The sequence below is a fragment of the Pseudonaja textilis genome, chromosome 10 (assembly GCF_049901715.1).
Source record: "Pseudonaja textilis isolate UNSWEBS1 chromosome 10, rPseTex1.2, whole genome shotgun sequence".
Classification (NCBI taxonomy): domain Eukaryota; kingdom Metazoa; phylum Chordata; class Lepidosauria; order Squamata; family Elapidae; genus Pseudonaja; species Pseudonaja textilis.
In genome coordinates, this window is record NC_141999.1 from 22,238,306 (window position 1) to 22,257,407 (window position 19,102).

Sequence of the window (19,102 nt, forward strand, 5' to 3'; positions counted from 1 at the left end):
TCTGGGTGCTGGCATGTGAGTGCGGGCATGCTGGCTCACTTTGGTACAGGAACCCCAAAAGGTTAGCCACCACTGGACTAAAAGACCTCCAAGGCCCCTTCTAACTCCTTTATGCAGAAATTCTGCAAAGCACATCATTTTCCTTCGGTTGTCCTCTTTTCATTTCAACCCTGGTGGTTATATGTGCAGAGAAGCTTGTTTCGGTCGAGATTTGGAAAGGGGAAAAAGATAGCACGAAGTTAATTTTTAATCGCGTTCTTTGCAAAATGAAGTCTCTGTTGACGCCGGATTTAGGAAGGTGAAACTACCAGGATTTAAAAAAAAAAAAAAATCAGGATTTATTTTTTTTCATTAATGATCCTAGTCCTGGAAATTTTAGAGCTGAACCAGTGAGAAGAAGGAGTTGGAAGCCATGTTGGAGAATCTTAATTTGTATGTTGGGTTTTTTTTTTCCTCTGAAGGGTGACGAATAGGCCAAGCAGAATATTTTCCCACTCTTGCCTAGTGACAGCCAACTTATTTTTGTCCCCGCGTTGTTTCCAAAGAGCTCAGATAAAGATCTCCTGATCCTATTATGAGTTGAGTGCTGCTTTCTGATTATTTTCCACAAGCCGCATTCAGGTTAAAAGGGATTCTCTCGGCAAAAAAAAAAAAACCCAAACAAACCAGGAACAGACTATACATTCTCTTTCCTTTCCTTTCTTCTTTTTCTTCTTCTCCTCCTCCTCTGACTGTGGCTTAGCTATTGAAGGGGATAATACAACTCTGAGAAAATTCTGCACCCAGTAACAACCCTTCCCCTACACACACACACACACACACACACACACACACACGTTCACCCTTACAAAAAAGCCACATTAAACAGTGCACAATCTATCGAGCTTGGAAATATTTCTCATATTAGCTCTGCAGCGTAGGAGCGGAGAGGATTATTTGACTCTTGCAACGGCAGTAAAATATAAAATAAAATAAAAAATACTCTGAGATTGCAGGGGGCAAGAAACGACTTGTGCAAAAGCCAGATTTTTGGGGGGTGGGTGGGGGCATTGGCTTCTTTTGAAGTTTGACTCTCCTTTCGATTCGGGATTACGAGTTCTCGGGTTCAGTGATTTCCCCCTAACTCCAGGGGTGGCCACCTCAGTTCATTTTTCCTCCCGAGGCCGAAAGTACAGTCCGTTTCTTTCTTTCTTTTTTTTTCCTTCCCCTTTTGTCTAGTTTCATGTAAACATGCGCAAAGACATTCCCGCGGGAGGGGCAGGAACTTTGGAATGAAATACAGCAAGAAGCCAGCTTTTCCCGTAGAAGGGTTGGCACTGCCGTGAGATCTTCTTTCGGGTTTCTCTCGCGTTCCTTGCGGCTGACGTGAAATGGAATTCGGAATTGGGAGCAAGGGGAGCGGCTAGATGAAGAACGAGGGGCACCAGCGACCAGGATATTTCCCCCTTCCCTAAACTGGGCCTTTCCCGATGCTTTAAGCTCCCATCGGCCTCCCAAACAGCAGCCTCGGGGTGTGTGAGGGGGGGATGATATGGTGGTCTGGGAGAAGGACTCAGTTTGTCCAGTGGTTAAGGCACAAGGCTAGAAACTAGGAGACGGTGAGTTCTAATCCTGCCAGGCAGGGAAGCCAGCTGGGTGACCTTGGGCCAGTCACTGTGAGCTCTAGTTCTGCCTTAGGCATGAAAGCCAGTGAATGATTTTGGGCCAATCACTAGGAGACTGTGAGTTCTAGTTCTGCCTTAGCTATCAAAGCCAGTTAGGTGACTTTGGGCCAATCACTAGGAGGCTGTGAGTTCTAGTTCTGCCTTAGCTATCAAAGCCGGTTAGGTGACCCTGGGCCAATCACTAGGAGGCTGTGAGTTCTAGTTCTGCCTTAGCTATCGAAGCCAGTTAGGTGACTTTGGGCCAATCACTAGGAGATTGTGAGTTCTAGTTCTGCCTTAGCTATCAAAGCTGGTTAGGTGACCCTGGGCCAATCACTAGGAGGCTGTGAGTTCTAGTTCTGCCTTAGCTATCAAAGCCAGTTAGGTGACTTTGGGCCAATCACTAGGAGATTGTGAGTTCTAGTTCTGCCTTAGCTATCAAAGCTGGTTAGGTGACCCTGGGCCACTCACTAGGAGGCTGTGAGTTCTAGTTCTGCCTTAGCTATCAAAGCCAGTTAGGTGACTTTGGGCCAATCACTAGGAGGCTGTGAGTTCTAGTTCTGCCTTAGCTATCAAAGCTGGTTAGGTGACCCTGGGCCACTCACTAGGAGGCTGTGAGTTCTAGTTCTGCCTTAGCTATCAAAGCCAGTTAGGTGACTTTGGGCCAATCACTAGGAGATTGTGAGTTCTAGTTCTGCCTTAGCTATCAAAGCTGGTTAGGTGACCCTGGGCCAATCACTAGGAGGCTGTGAGTTCTAGTCCTGCCTTAGCTATCGAAGCCTGTTAGGTGACCTTGGGCCAATCACTAGGAGGCTGTGAGTTCTAGTTCTGCCTTAGCTATCAAAGCTGGTTAGGTGACCCTGGGCCAATCACTAGGAGATTGTGAGTTCTAGTTCTGCCTTAGCTATCAAAGCCAGTTAGGTGACTTTGGGCCAATCACTAGGAGATTGTGAGTTCTAGTTCTGCCTTAGCTATCAAAGCTGGTTAGGTGACTTTGGGCCAATCACTAGGAGGCTGTGAGTTCTAGTCCTGCCTCAGGCACGGAAGCCATCTGGGTGACTTTGAGCCAATCTGGGAGTTCTAGTTGTTCCTGAGCCAGCTGGGTGACCTTGAGCCAGTCCCCCGCCCCCCAATCCCCACCCACCTCGCAGGGTTGTTGTTGCGGACAAAATAGGAGGAGGAAGGCGTTGCTGGGTATGTTCACTTCAGAGCTGCTTATTTAAAAAAAATAACCAGCAGGATGCAACTAAAAGAAAACAAAAAAGAATTCGGCAGGTGCCACGTTGGGAGCCCTGCCAGGCATCGGGACGGGCAAGCAGCAAAACAAACCCTAAACTAAAAAGAAAGCATGCAAGGTTCCAGTTGGAGCCAAGCTTTGGTTCCTTCCCTCCCCCGCTTCCTGTTTTAGTGCCCTGCGTTGGGCGTGGGTGGGCGCCTGCGTAACTTTCCAGCACACACATGTTGTCACGCCTGCAGAATTCGAGCTTGTTCCCTCCCGGAAGCGAGGCTCGGACTCTCGTTTTTCCTTTCTTTCCTTCTCCCTTTCTCCGAAACCCCTTTTCTCTCCCCAGAGCGGCCAGGTTTCATGCCCAGGTTTCACTCCCGTTCGTTTCCCCTCCCCTCCTTCCCTGCCCCACCCATCTGTTGCCTTCTCCGTGCCCCGCCTGGCTTTCCGCCCCAGTTCCCTCCTGACTCAACCTCCCCAAAGTGCGTTTCCTAGGAACCACCTGAGAAAAGTGGATTATCCGGGCAGATAAAGTGGATTAATCACTCCGGTTTGGCCTGTTTGGCAACAACGGCGGCTTTTCTTCGGCAGCCAAAGGCTTCCTTTCCGTGCCAGGCTCACCAACGGCTCCTCTGGGCAAGGAACCGGTTTGCCACACAGCCTCAGCCTGGACCGCAGGGAGGCACATCAGGGTTTGGGTCCAAGGCTTGGCCATGATGCTCCCACTACTTCCGGGGGTTCCATGGGTTGATTGTTCTCCCTGTCAGAAAATTTCTCCTTATTTCCAGGTTGAATCTCTCCTTGTTCTGTTTCCATCCATTATTCCTTGTCTGGCCTACAGGAGCTTTAGAAAATAATTTGACCCCCTTCCTCCTCCCTGTGGCATCCCCTCAAATATTGGAAGGCTGCTCTCCTGTCTTCCCCTGGTCCTTCTCTTCCCTAGAGTAGCCAGGCCCAGTTCCTGCAACCGTTCATCGTACGTTTTAGCCTCTAGTCAGTCCCTTAACCATCCCGGTTGCTCTTCTCTGTACTTTTTTTAGAGCAGGGGTTCCCAACCTGGGGTGCTCGCACCCCCTGCGGGTGCGAGACGATATTCCAGGGGGTGCGAGAAAAGTCCAGGTAAATAATAGGATATTGGCTATATGTTGGCATTTTTATTTATTATTTATTTCAGGGGGCGCGAGGTTCGAGTGAAATTTCTTTAGGGGTGCGGGGCGAAAAAAAGGTTAGGAATCACTGTTCTAGACTCTCAACCTCTTTTTTTGTAATGTGGTGAACAAAACTGGATGCAGGACTCTAGGTGTGGCCTTACCAAGGCTTTATAGAGTGGTATTAGTACCTCACTTGTACTAAGTACCTCACTTATACTCTTGGTTGTATCCCTGTGTTGATGCAATTTAGGATTGCATTGGCTTTTTTGGCTGCTGCTGCACATGGCTGGCTCCTATTTAGCTGGTTGTCCACTGAGACTCCAAAATCCTTCTCCCAGTTACGGCTATTAAGAAATCTGGTTTCACCCAGTCTGCATGGGTACTTTTGTTTTTTCTTGCCTAAGTGTAGGACTTTACTTTTCTCTACATCGAATTTCATTTTGTTAGATACGGTCCAGGGTTCGAGTCTGTCAAGATCCATCCGGAGAAGCCCCCCCCCCGCCCAATGTTTACTTGATTGACATCCAGATTTGAGCCCCAAACTTCCCCTGCTAAGCAAGACGGTTGTGAAAGAGAGCCCTGCCCCCCCATTTTATGACCTTTCCTGCCACCGTTGTTAAGTGAGTCGCTTCTGTTGTTGACGTAGTAACACAGTCGTTAAACGACTCCGGCTTCCCCATTGACTTTGCTCGTCAGAAGTTCGCAGGAGGGGGAATTGCGAGATCCCGGGATGCTGCAACCGTCATAACGATGAGTTGCCAAGCATCCGGATGTTAATCACGTGACCACGGGGGCCGGTGCTGTGGGTGGGAAGGGTGAAGGAGAAAAGTCCCTCTCTTTTTTTTCATTGGGGCTTCCTGAGCTGGGTTGCTTTCTTGCAGACGTTTCATTACCCAACTAGCTGACATCATCAGTGCAGCGGGTTTGCTCTCTGTTTATAATACATTACAGCAAAATCTCCAGATTCATGGCCGATAGATAGACAGAGAGAGACAGAGATAGATAGGATGGAATGGAATGGAATGGAATGGAATGGAATGGAATGGAATGGAATGGAATGGAATAGAATAGAATAGAATAGAATAGAATAGAATAGAATAGAATAGAATAGAATAGAATTCTTTATTGGCCAAGTGTGATTGGACACACAAGGAATTTGTCTTGGTGCAAATGCTCTCAGTATACATAAAAGAGAAGAGACATTCGTCAAGAGTCAAGAATCATAAGGTACAACACTTAGTAATAGTCATCGGGTACAATAAGCAATCAAATCATACTAGGAAACAATATGTATTCTACCTGTTGTGTTTTAGTATAACTGAAGTTTTCACTCTGGTCCGCAATTTAGGCGAGGAAAGCTCTTGAATATGATTGACTGGCCTGTCTGACAGCCCTTATTAAAAGGGGAACTGTCAGACAGGACCAGTCGTTCAGTTCTCACTGTTAACTGAATAAACCAGTTTGACGGCTACCTTCGGCTGGCTGTGTGTCTTCCTTCACCCACAACAGAACACTACCTACCTACTTAATCTATATCTATCCATCTATCATCTGTCCATCATCTATCCACCTACATACCTACCTACCTATCCATCCCTCTAGGTACCTACCTGAACACACACACACACACACACACACACACACACATTAATCACAGATAAAATAGAACAGAATTCTTTTTTGGCAAGTGTGATTGGGCACACAAGGAATTTGGCTTTGGTGCAATTGCTCTCAGTGTACATAAAAAGAAAAGATACATTCGTCCAGAGTCGAGAATCATAAGGTACGACATTTAATAATAGTCATAGGGTACAATAAGCAATCAAATCATACTAGGAAACAGTCGATATAAATCATAAGGATACAAGCAACAAAGTTATAGTCATACAGTCACCAGTGGGAGGAGATGGGTGATAAGGAGGGATGAGAAGATTAACAGTAATAGTAATGCAGACTTCGTAAATAGTTGGGCAGTATTGAGGGAGTTATTTATTTAGCAGAGTGATGGCATTCGGGGAAAAACTGTCCTTGTATCTAGTTGTTCTGGTGTGCAGCACTCTATGGTGTTGTTTTGAGGGAAGGAGTTGAAACAGTTTATGTCCGGGATGTGAGAGGTCTGTAGATATTTTCACAGCCCTCTTTTTGAGTCGTGCAGTAGACAGGTCCTCGATTGAAAACATTGCAATCAAGGCAAGCCCGAAGCTTCAGCTTTGCCTCATCAGTCCAAGTCCTGACTGATTTAATTGTTGGTTTCATGGTTTTTAAGTCTTTGTCTGTAAGCAAGTACAAGGTGAATCATGCAGTGATCAGAGTGTCGCACAGCTGCTCGGGGTAAAGACCTAGAAGCATCTTCTACGGTTGCGTAGCGATGGTCTAAAGTATTATTATTATTTTTTGCCTCTGGTGGGACAATTGACATGCTGGAAATATTTGGGGAGCTCTGTCCTTAAATTTGCTCGATTGAAATCTCTTGATGGATTTGATTCATTGTGACTTGAGATGCTCTCTTCAACAAATAAGTCATTCTGGGGTTTGAAAGCCACCCCTCTCCCAATGGCCGGGGTTGAGTTAGGCAAGGCAACTACTGGTTCCTCTTTGAGTGACATCAGCTCGTTTAATGACCGTTCCAAGTTTTAGCAGCACTGAAAAAAATGTGACTTAGGGCTGCTTCCCGTAGTTACGACCGTTGCCGCATTCCAGTGATCGTATGATCAAAATTCAGTCGCTGGGCAGTGGGTGGAAACCAGGCTCACTTAACAACCAGGTTACTAACTTATCATCTGCAATGATGCACTTAACAACAGGAGTGGGGCAAACCTCACTTAACAACAGGAGTTTTGGGCTCCACTGTGGCCATAAGTCGAAGATTACCTGTAATCATGTGAAGAGGAAGGAGGAGGATCATTCCAGGCAGATGTTTCCTCCTGACACTGGTCCTTTGCCCCCCCCCCCGTGACCAGCTCATCCCTCCTTCCCCCAAATTGGTCCCGGAAGCTAAAAAAAAAAGCCCCTTCATTTCTCAGATTGACCTTACTTCCTCCTGCAGGACGAGAGGTGTCAGACTCTGACGCATGATCTCGTGTCCTCCCAGGTGGCCTTTGAGCTGGCTGAGTCACCTGCACCAGCCTTGCCCTTTCAGCCCTCCTCCCTTCTCCTCTTCCCTTCCTTTCTTCCTTTCCTCTGCCCAGCTGGATGGAAGCCGCGCTGGGTGGAGACTGGGCAGGGCATACACTGCAAGGGGAAAGTAAACGATGAGGGTAGAACAAGGAAGGGCGGAAAATGACATCACCCATGCCGCAGGTGTGCACGCACCTATCCTTCGGGGACCAAGTGTGCTGGGGAGGACAAGAGATTGGAACACGGCATCCAGCTTTGGTCACCACAATTATTAAAAAAGGAGGTTGAGACTCTAGAAAGAGGGCAGAGAAGAGCAACGAAGAGGATTAGGGGGCTGGAGATCAAAACATATAAAGGACAGTTGCTGGAAGTGGATATGTCGAGTTTAATGAAAAGAAGGACTAGTAGGAGACTTGACAGCAGTCTTCCCATATTTGAGGGGCTGCCCCAAAGAAAAGGAGGGGGTCAAGCTATTCTCCAAAGCACCTGAAGGCAGGACAAGAAGCAATTGATAGAAGGAGAGAAGCAACTTGGAATTAAGGAGGAAATTCCTGACAATTAGAGCAATGAATCAGTGGAACTGCTTGCCACAGGAAGTTGTGAAGGCTCCAACACCGGAGGTTTTTAAGAAGAGATTTTTATGGAGGAAAAAGTGGGGGGGAGGAGGAGGAGGAGGAGGAGGAGGAGGATTTAGAGTCTGTTAGCGTTCCAGGGAAAATCCCCCTACTACTCTTTAATCTGGCTTGTTTTCTTGCAGACATTTATTTCCCAAACTTTTTATGGAGGAAAAAGGGAGAGGGACGAGGAGGAGGAGGAGGAGGAGGAGGAAGCCCACAAGTTTTAAAGTTGCCACGTTTGGGGACCCCTGTCCTAGATGGAGCCAGGGGTCTTGTAGGTTCGTAGCCCAGATATGCCAGTCTGTCCAATTTTCTTCATTTCTTGACTTGGAAAAAAAAAGAGACGAATCTTTCTCTACAAAGGGAAGCCACTATTTCTCCTCCGCCTGTCGCCCGTCTTTCCTTTCCTCTTCTTTCTCTCGCCTTCTCCTCCAGATTCGGCGTATCCGTAACTGGCTCGACTTCTTGGCATTCGAGCTGGCGTCAGAAGAATTCCACCGGAAACCTTCCTCTCTCGAATCTAAAAATAAGAATTTGGAGCTGCTGCGAATGCTTGCTCCCAGCGCCTCCATGCATAATGTATGGGGCTGTGTGTAATTATGGCTTTTCCCAGGAGGGCTGTCTGTGTGTGTAAGGGGGGAAATCTGTTGTGGGAATGAACGTGCCAGGCTGGCAGCCGTCAGGTGGCCCAGGAAAGGTCACCTTTCAGCTTCCAGGTGTGCCAGGTGAGAAAAGGACCTCAACCTGAACTGCCCACCTGGGCTTTTCATTGGAGCTCAATGCACCGTGGGGAATGCCTACAGAACAGGATGTTTATTATTATTATTATTTGTTTATTATTTGCATCCGGCTTTTATTGTTTTTAGAAATAACTCAAGGCGGGGACCATATTTGACACAGCTTCCTCCTCTTGTTTTTCCCACAACAACAACCTTGTGAGGTGGGTTGGGCTGAGAGAGAGGGATTGCCCTAAAAAGTCACCCAGGTGGCTTTCACAGCTAAGTGGAACTAGAACTCTCCGTCACCTGGTGATTGGCCCAAAGTCACCAAGCCATCTTTCGTGTCAAGGGCGGGTCTAGAACTCACAGTCTCCTGGTGATTGGCTCAAGATCATCCAGCCATCTTTCATGCCTATACGTGGGACTAGAACTCACCGTCTCCTGATAATTGGTCCAAGATCACTCAGTTGGCTTTCATGCCTAAGGCAGGGCTAGAACTCATTGTCTCCTGGTGACTGGCTCAAATTCACACCCAGCCAGCTTTTAGGTCTAAGACAGGACTAGAACTCGCCCTCTCCCAACGTCAACCTGGTGCCTTAACCACCCAACCAGGTGAAGGAACAGATACCCATGTAACAACGCTAAGCCCTAAATAACCGAATGACTGCACCTGCTGCTGGCGAACCACAACCCATTCAAAGTTACAACGGCGCTGGGAAAAAAAGGTGACTTACGACCGTTATTTCACAGTCGTGACCTTCGCAGCATCCCTGCGGTCGCGTGGTCAAAATTCAGAGAGGTGGTGACCGATTCGTACTTACGACCGTTGTCATGGGATCCCCTTTTGCAACCTTCCACCAAGCCAACGGGGGAAGCCCGATTCCCTTAACAGCTGGTGGCAAGGAAGGCCGTAAAAATGGGGCACTGCTCACTTGACCAACGCTCTCCCTTAACGACGGAAATGTTGGGCTCGCTTGTGGTCGGAAGTCGAGGGCCACCCGTACGTTCCGTTCGTGCCGTTCTTAGCAAAAGGCAAAGAACTAGACTTGAACTCCCCTTTTCTGGTGCCTGGGAAGTTGGTCTGAGCTTTCTAGAAATCCCTCCCGCTGCTGACATGTTCCTTAAGGACTAGAAACTTGATGTCAATAAAGGGAAAACACAAGCTTAGGGTTTGGGGTGTTTTTTTTTTCTTCTTCTATTGAATGTTGACTCCTGTGTCCAGCACCAACGCTGGCTCCTGCGTGGTGCAGTTGCTTAGGAACTAAGAAAGCCGATTCCCTCTGAATTCCCACAGCGCCTTCCTTGCCTGTCACTATTCCAGAACGGTGGTATCTCTATTCCCATTCTCACCGCCAGCCACCCAGATGTTCCCAAGGCCCAAGAGCTGAAGATATAAGAGGAGGCAGCCAATAGAAACGTTCCTCCCTGCTGTGCCCCCTCCTTCTCCGTCCCTGTTTGCAAAGGGGTGAATAATAAGACAATCTGATATATATTCAAGGCAGGTTCAACCCCAACAATCCTGGGAACTAAACTGAAAGGTTGCCGGGCAGGGCTGAAGCGCCATCTAGTGGCTGAAAAGTGCAAAAGGCGAGCCAGAAGTAGCTTTACTTAGCCAAGCAAAGTGGTTAGCGGTTTACTTTATAAGCCCTTTGCTGTTTCCTGCTTTCTTGAAACTAATCACGTAGGAGAAAGTGGGTGTCTGAGGTCGATTCTGACCCACAAAAACACATTTCGGCCTAAACCGGTTAGTTTCTCTAAGGCAGTGTTTAACACAGTGTTTCTCAACCTTGGCCCTTTAAGAGGGGTGGACTTCCACTCCCAGAATCCCTCAGGCGGCATTGTTTCTCAACCTTGTCCCCTTTAAGAGGGGTGGACTTCAACCCCCAGAATTCCTCAGCTGGCATTATTTCTCAACCTTGGCCCCTTTAAGAGGGGTGGACTTCAACTCCCAGAATTCCCCAGCCAACATTTTTCAACCTTGGCCCCTTTAAGAAGGGTGGACTTCAACTCCCAGAATTCCCCAGGCAGCATTATTTCTCAACCTTGGCCCCTTTAAGAGGGGTGGACTTCAACTCCCAGAATTCCCCAACCGGCATTGTTTCTCAACCTCGCAACCAGCATAGCTGGCTGAGGAACTCTGGGCGTTGAAGTCCATCTCCTCTTAAAGTGACCAAGGTTGAGAATCAGTCGTTTATATCCTCACTGGAGGTTTTTAAGAAGAGATTAGATGGCCATTTCTCTGAAATGGTGTAGGGCAGCTCAAACTCGACAGCTTTAAGACTTGCGGACTTCAACTCCCAGAATTCTTCCAATCGCATTAGCTCAGGAATTCTGGGAGTTGAAGTCCACAAGTCTTAAAATTGCCAAGTTTGAAGACCCCCCCTGCCCTACACCATTTCAGAGGAATGGCCGCCTAATCTCTTCTTAAAAACCTTCAGCTTGAGCAAGGGGGTTGGACTAGAAGACCTCCAAAGGTCCCTTGCAACTCTGTTAATCTGTGATGCCAGAGTATTATCCGAGATTACCCAACATGCGTAGCTATGAATCAAACACACTTCTTGACGGCTGAACCCAGCGCCAAATGAAGGAACAGGCAGAATTATTTTGCATTGCAGCTCAATACGCGGGGAAGGAAAGAATTAACTAATCAAATTAAGAGAGACGCCCAATTTAATTGACTCTGGGCGACACCACAAAAACAATCCCCAGGCAGGTGTCAACCCCTGATAAAAGTCTAAGATTCTGGGAAACTGAGGTAGGCTCGCTTAATGGGCGGCAGAGGTGGGACAATGCTGGGGATGAGAGTGGGAAGGAGACATTCTGGCGGGGAAGCCCCAAGGCCAAGAAAGCTGGCTTCCTTGGTCCCAGACTGCTTGTTGGATGAACCTTTGAGCAGAATTGGGTTGTCTTTTACTGAGGTTATGCTCTTTTATTCCCTGATCCAGAGAAGCCCAACCCAGCGGGCGCAGCCACCACTGGGGGCATCATCGGAGGCCTCATAGCCACCATCGTAGCCTTGGCGGTGGTGGTCACCGGAATCCTGATCTGTCGGCAGCAGCAAAAGAACCGGATGGGTCCTGAGGAGGACGAGTAAGTGAGCCAGTTGGCTCTGGGAAGTGGAGTGGGGTAGTAGGGGCTGGGTGCAGGGAGGGTATGAGGGCCCCCACCCAGCCACCCTGAATTTCCTCGCAGCGGGAACAGGCCTCATTCGGCCAAAGCTTGCATTGCTTTGAGTAAAAACCAGAAGTGAGCAACGATGGCACCTTTACGACTTGTGGACCTCGATTCCCATGCTGGCTCAGGAATTCTGGGAGTTGAAGTCCACAGGTCATAAAGAGGCCATCTTTGCCCATTCCTGGTTGGCTCAGGAATTCTGGGAGTTGAAGTCCACAGGTCGTAAAGAGGCCATCTTTGCCCATTCCTGGTTGGCTCAGGAATTCTGGGAGTTGAAGTCCACAGGTCGTAAAGAGGCCATCTTTGCCCATTCCTGGTTGGCTCAGGAATTCTGGGAGTTGAAGTCCACAGGTTGTAAAGAGGCCATCTTTGCCCATTCCTGGTTGGCTCAGGAATTCTGGGAGTTGAAGTCCACAGGTCGTAAAGAGGCCATCTTTGCCCATTCCTGGTTGGCTCAGGAATTCTGGGAGTTGAAGTCCACAGGTCGTAAAGAGGCCATCTTTGCCCACTCCTGACTTAAACCCTGGAGCGGAGCTGCATAATGAGTGGGTGGGGCTTCAGCTCTAAACAGGAGGGTTGGGGCCAAAAGGAGGCGGGGCAAGTCTTACATCCTCCAATCAAACCGAATCTGTTAGGATCAAATAATTCAAGGAAGATCTGGGATCCCCCAATTCTCCCCCGATTAAAAATATATCCATCTCTGATTCTTACCTGTGGTGAAGATGTTGGACTGTCACCAAGGAGAGCATGTTTTTTGAATCACACAAGCCCCCTGGGTGACTATGAGCCAGGTGCTCTCTCGTCTCATCCTACCTCACAGGGCTGTTGTGAAGATAAACGGCAGGAAGGAGCTCTTCGAAGCTCCTGAACTAAAGGCAGTGCAAAAATCATAAAACGTGAATCAATATAGGTGAGGCTGCCCAGGCCCTTGGTTCACCTGCCGGTATCTCCATGCTGCTTGGAAGTGTGTGGTGTTGGAATTGGACAACGTCTGTGGAGCCTCCGCGCCCCCCTCCCTACCCCCACAGTTGTGTGAAAGCAACCACTCCCAATCTCAACCTCCACCCCCCCCTGTTGGTTGGCACCGTGCATAAATGCAAAACAAATGGCTAAACAGGCTCTCGTTTCTTGCTGTCTCTTCAGTTTGGAAGGACCCCCAGCGTACAAGCCGCCACCTCCTTGCCAACTGTCAGAAGAAACGGAGCCGGTAAGTATCAACCCTGCTCCCAGCATGGTTTGCAGGCACCTGCTTTTGGAATTACGAGAGTTGGAAGGGACCTTGGAGGTCTTCTAGTCCAACCCCCTGCTCAGGCAGGAGACCCTGTACCTGTGATGACCCAGGGTGGGATACAAAATATGCACAGTCACAAAAACAGGTGAAGCCCCTTTTATTCCTTCACTTTGCTTCCAAGCTCCAAATATCCTTGACCGGAGTAAAAAAAAGACTCCCCCATAAGCAGTTACGAAATGCCGTTTAAACTAAAAATGCCTATAAATTATAAAGAGTAAAAACAACACAAACCACATTGAAGCAATTAAGGGAACCAGGCAAGATCAGGGCTTGAAGACGTCCACAGATATCGGAACACACACTGGGAAGGACGCCAAACTCAGAGAGGAACGACAGACTAGAGATATTTCCATGCTTTGTTTCCAGCATTAGCCCATACGCATGTCCGTCCTTTTAACCAGTTGTCACAGCTGCAGCCCACGAAGAGGATCAAGGCCCTCTCCTCCTGAGTAGGCCACGTCTCTCCCTGATCCTCTCCTACCTGCGTGCCCTAGGATGGAGAGGGGATGGGCCTGGGTCCTCCTCTGACTGCCCAGCTGGCCTCTGCCCTTCCCCAGCCTCCTCCACAACCTCCGGAGCCACACTCCCACTCCCTGTCGGCTGTTCCTCCTCTCCCTCAGAGTCAGTCTCCACCAGGGGCATGGCAGTACCATTCCAGACAAATGGTTGTCCAATCTCTTCTTAAAAACCTCCTGGTGGCAAACTTTTTCCCCTGGTTCATTGTCCTCACTTTTGGGGAAATTTCTCCTTAATTCCAGGTTGCTTCTCTCCTTGATTAGTTTCCATCCGTTGCTTCTTGTCCTGCCTTGAAGAGTGCTTTGAAGAATAGGTTGACCCCCTCTTCTTTGGGGCAGCCCCTCAAATACTGGAACACTGCTTTCGTATCACCCCCTAGTCAATTTCGTTAAACTAGACATACCCAATTCCTACAAAATTCGGGCACTTGGCAACCGACTCACATTTATGACGGTTGCAGTTATGACCCCCTTTTGCGATCTCCTGACAAGCAAAGTCAGTGGGGAAGGCCAGATTCCACCGTCTTACTAACTTCACAACTGCAGTGATTTGCTGAACAAGAAAGATCGTAGCACGGGACAAAACTCACTGAGCCAGCATCTCACTTAACGTCTCCTGCCTTTCAACACCTCTCTGGTTTTATTCCAGGTTGCTAACGCCACCGGGGCTGAATGTATCCCGTTCAAAGCCCCCTACTATGAACCCAACGTCGCGGACAATCTCTTTGGAGGCACCAGCCCCACCGCGAAAGAGGTGAGGGGAATCTGGGTGAACAAACCATCTGAAACGGGTTTAATGTGGGCCTCTGGGTGGGCGTTACGAGAATCTTCACATCAAAACTCTAGGTAAACGTAGTCCTCCCAAATTTCATCTTGCGAATCAGAAACCAGACCTCAAAGCGTGGGTAGTCAGGGAGGCGCGTGTAAGAATTCGGAGAGCACTCCTGGCCCTCTTTTTTTTCTTCAGAAACACAAGTTTCTAGTCCTCATGGCAAGGGGAAAGAAGACCTACCTCTGCCAAGTATGTAGAGGCTGAAGAAGGCGGCGTCTTGCGTTCTCCCTCCTTAGATGAGATATGGTTGGTGCCACAGTGTTCTCGGGTTACAACCGTAACCAGCCACGCCTTTTAACTCAGGATTATTCTGCTTTCTGCAGTTCAGGCCCGGCTGCTGGCTAGGTTCACACAACACACTTGGCTGTGGCAAAATGTGATTGGGCACTTTGTAGTCCAGTGTAATGTGCGAAACCTCTGCCATTGGTCTTAAGAGGTTGTGTGAACCAGGCCAAGCAGAGTCGGGTCAGACATAGGGTCTTCTGGGCGTCGTGGGGAAGTTGCTGGCCTAGAAACCAGGTTCCTGTGAGTTCCAGTCCCACCTTAGACCTGAAAACCCATGGATGACTTTGGGCTAATACCCAGGAGACGGTGAGTTGTAATCCAGCCTTAGGCCTGAAAGCCCAACTGGGTGACTTTGGGCCAATCGCTAGGAGAAGTGAGTTCTAGTTCTGTCTTACCCCTCAAAGCCGGCTAGGGGACAGTCCCCCTCCTCTCTCAGCCCAAATCCACCTCACGGGGCTGTTGTGGTGGTGGGAAATAAGAGGAGGAAGGGGTATTTGGTATTTCCGCTGCCTTGAGTTACTTATCAAATAATTAGCTCAATACTCATGCTTTGCTACGGAACTATGTGGTTGGGCTTAGTTTTAGGGGAGGAAAATAAGGGGGACGGGAATTCTGCCTCTGCCTACCAGCATCCATCAGTATTCATCTGGCTAGCGTCCTGTCAGTGTGTGAGAGAGTCCAGGGCGCTTTGGAAACTGAAAGAGTATTTGCTGTGTGAGCAAGAGGGAGACAGCAAGGAGCCTGGGTGTCGCTTAGCTCAACTGTTCTGTACTAAAGCTGCTTGGTGCACTGAAACTGAAACTCTTCTCCTCTGCTTGTGTTCTGCATTTGGAAGAGATTTCTTTTCAGGTGGGGAGGGGGAGTATAACTCCTTCACATCAGAGCGTGTTAATAATAATAATATAGGAAATATTAATGCTCTGATGGTCATTTCGAAAAATCCTTTCTTTAGTGAGCCCCTAGAAGCCAAGAGGAACATACGTGCCAAATTTCAAGTTTGTAGGTTTTACGGTTCTGGAGATTTTGCGGTGTTGCGTGAGGGGTATTTTGCTTTTATATACTGTATAATAAGATGTAAGATAAGATAAAGGTGACATTAAAAAAAACTAAGATATAAATAAATAAATAATCAAATGTCAGCTCAAATATGTGGTGGGAACGCAGCCTCTGGGTGCTTCATCTTCAGAGCGCTACAACAACAACAAAAAAGCAAAGCCACTCTGCGGCCCATCATTAGTAGGGACTGCATTATAGTCCCGGTTAGTGACCGCCTCCTCTCTCTCTCTCTCTCTTCCCCTTTTCTGCAGGAGGTGCCGCGTTACCACGAGCTACCCACGCTGGAGGAACGAGAGGCGGCAGGCGAGGCCGGCCCCAGTCTGGAAGATGAATATTTAGACCAGATCAACCCCATCTATGACGCCTTCTCCTTTGCGGCCACGGACGACGACGAGGCGTTAACATCCCTGCCCACGGATAAGGCCTTCGTGATGTCCAGAGCCATGTACGTCTAAATCTACCGGATAATCTCAACAGCCACAGTCCAAAAAAAAATATATATATATGGGATGCTGCTAAAAAAAGATATCCTGTGTTGGTCCTGGAGAGAAGCAATCTCCATCTTAGGTACCTGTCTCTGTCTCCTGGGCCTTCCAGCTTTCACACACACGCTTTAGGTGGGCAAGAATCTACCTTGCTCAGAAAGGATTCACTACTTGTATGCCTTCCGCTTCAATCCAGCCAGAACCAGTATTTCTTCCAGCCTTCCAGTAGTTTTGACAAATCTATCCTCTTGACTTCGTAGACTTTCCATTCCAGATCTTTCCTCCGAGGGTTCCTGGATCGAGATCTAGTAGAACTTCTAACTGACCTGTGCTGCTTCTGAACCCCACAAAGGATGTTGCCATCCCGGGGGGTGGGGAATGTAGTTGAATGCTTGTGAATCTGTTTACAGTAACGTCGAAGCTCTCTTGATACCCGGACGTACTGTGGGGCTTCTCACTCTGTAAGTGCCTTGCACCTTCACCTCAATGGGGGGGGGGGGGGGTGTCTCCCATCTTCCCCAGATTTTATCCACTACCACGAGGCTCCAGGCAATCTTGTTAAAAGATTCACAGGAGTCAGCCTCAACTAATTCTGGACTCTGAATGCTCTGGATTGCAGGGTTGAGCAAAGCATGTTTAAAAACTGCAGTGACGGGCATCATGGGGTTTATTTTTTTGCCCCCAATCTGTATAAAAGATGACTCAATTAAGCCTAATTCTTGAACCCTTCAAAAAAACCTTCTTTTTAAAAAAGTCATATGCAGAAAGCCTATACCTGAGACCAGGTATAAAGATTGGGCCTTTCCATGCATGGAGAATTCCCCAAAAAAGGGAAACAGATGCACTGAGGGAATTCTGAAATGAATCGTGCAGAAATAGTTTTATAAAACTGCTTATTAATCCTGCCCCTAATTCCACTGCATTGCATGGAGATATTCTGTTTGGAGCAGGCTAAAAGCACAATTAAACTCTGCTAGGGAAAGGCTTATTCTAAAGATGCAGCTTTGAAAAAAAAAAAATTCCTTGGAGGCACCAGCATATACACTCCCCAAAATCGTTGGGAATTGACCAGATAGTAAGGTTTCCTGTGTATTGCACAAAAGTGGCCTCCAAAATTGGTACGAGGCACTAAGTCTGATCTGGATTCTCCCTCACTGTGGTTCCCAATCCAGAGGGAGTAACCTTTCAACTTTCTAAATGGAGAGTTTGCTCCATTTAGGAAAATCGGTGTGCCAAACTGTTCCTTTTTTTTTTTTTAGCATTCTGACACAGGCTCCGGTCGTTACTTGAATTGTGATTTTTTACATCCCCAGATCTTCAGTTCTGCTCCATTAATACTCTAATCCTTTTGGGCTCCTGACCTGAAAATGTGAACGTTTTTTTTTTTTTGGTTTGTTTTTCGATCGCTGTTCTTGAGTTGGATGTTTTTAAAACTACATTTGTAAATGAGTCGATTTAGCATTCCGAGGCAAAGCCTTCTTACACTCTTGCCACTACTGCTGGTTTTTTTTTCTTCTAAATGCGGGTACCAATTGGCACTGTGGGATTTTTTAATTATGTTTATGATTTTGTTGTCAAAGCTGTTGCTCACCTCTCTTGCTTACAAGACCTGAATCTCAGGGTTAACGGGAGGGAACAATTGTCATACGCACTACTATGCCTTATTTCTCCCACCCCTTCTAACCTATATGTGCCTCAATCTGACACTATCGAGGGGTTGAACTTCAGCAGGAACACAGAGGGAAAATTTTATACTCCGGATGAATGTTTGTTTAAAAAAATAAAATAAATACAATTTTCCAAATCTATGTGGCTGCCACAAAGTGTTCTGTTGATGCGGAGAGGAAACACAATGTCCCGTTTTTAGCTTTGTAAGTCTTTCTGAACTTGATGCCTTCCAAATGTGGGACCCCAATTCCCACCCTGCTCAGGCAGCAGGTTCATTGTATTTGTAGCCTGATACTTCAGGAGGATTTTGGAAGAATGATAGCTAGCAACCTTGAAGGGGGAAAAACTTGTACATGGTTCATTTTGCCTTAATTTCAGGGAAAGGACAACAGAATAAATGCAGATGTGTTCTGAGCCTGGGGACATTTTTTATACTGCAAACACACAAATGCAAAAAACAACATCAGAAGTAGGTGCATATTTTGGAACAGCAAGTCTGTGCAGAATAACAGAATTGGAAGGGACCTTAGAGGTCTACTAGTCCAACCCACTGCTCAAGCAGGAAACCCTATACCCTTCAGGACAAACGATTGTCCAAATCTCTTCTTAAAAACTCCCAGTGTTGGAAAATTAACAACTTCTGGAGGCAAGCAGTTCCACTGGTTAATTGTTCTCACTGTCAGGAAATTTCTCCTTAGTTCTAAGTTGCTTCTCTCCTTGATTACTATCCATTCTTTGCTTCTTGTCCTGCCTTCGGGTGCTTTGGAGAATAAGTTGACCCCCTTTTTTTGTGGCAACCTCTCAAATACTCTATTACTGCTATCATGTTGCCCCTAGTTCTTTTCACTAGACTAGACCCAGTTGCAAACCCAGTTTGCAAGAAAACTTGGCTGGTCGGTCTTCCAATGATTTGCAAGGAGAGGCAGAGGCTCCAAATATTTGCATGTTTTTCCGTGCCCATTTCGTTTCTCGTGGCCCAAGGGACCAGAATATCACAATTTGGCTTTTAGGGGTGCAACCTTCCCCATTCAGATGCTTTCCCAGCATGTTGGACGAGTTAGTCCTAAAGAACAAGCTGGCTGAGAGTGATGGGAGTTGTTGTCCTCCTAGAGAAGTCCAGGATGAGGATAGCTTGCTTCTACTAAGGACCAGGCAAAGAGTGACGACTTTGCCCTGAGGACAGGATGCACTAGATAGATATTCCACCCCCCACCCCCCCAAAGGGGGTCTCAGAAACCATCATTTTCTGGGGTGCAGTGAAAATAGTGTGGAAGTCCCATACTGCACGTGCGGTTGCAAAACTGAGAGCTGTTGCAACCAAATT

The 19,102-nt window shown here is 47.6% G+C and overlaps 1 protein-coding gene across 1 annotated transcript in view; it reads left to right on the forward strand.

The window, feature by feature from the left end:
* The window catches only part of NECTIN2 (nectin cell adhesion molecule 2), a 78,442-nt gene extending 60,524 nt beyond the window's left edge, over positions 1 to 17,918 (forward strand). Inside the window, exons 6-9 of the mRNA XM_087940177.1 lie at positions 11,418 to 11,562; positions 12,790 to 12,853; positions 14,102 to 14,206; positions 15,877 to 17,918. Coding sequence (XP_087796303.1) covers positions 11,418 to 11,562; positions 12,790 to 12,853; positions 14,102 to 14,206; positions 15,877 to 16,080 — 518 coding nt within the window. The 3' untranslated portion in view covers positions 16,081 to 17,918. The remainder of the gene's footprint in view (positions 1 to 11,417; positions 11,563 to 12,789; positions 12,854 to 14,101; positions 14,207 to 15,876) is intronic.
* Positions 17,919 to 19,102: the final 1,184 nt, after the last annotated feature.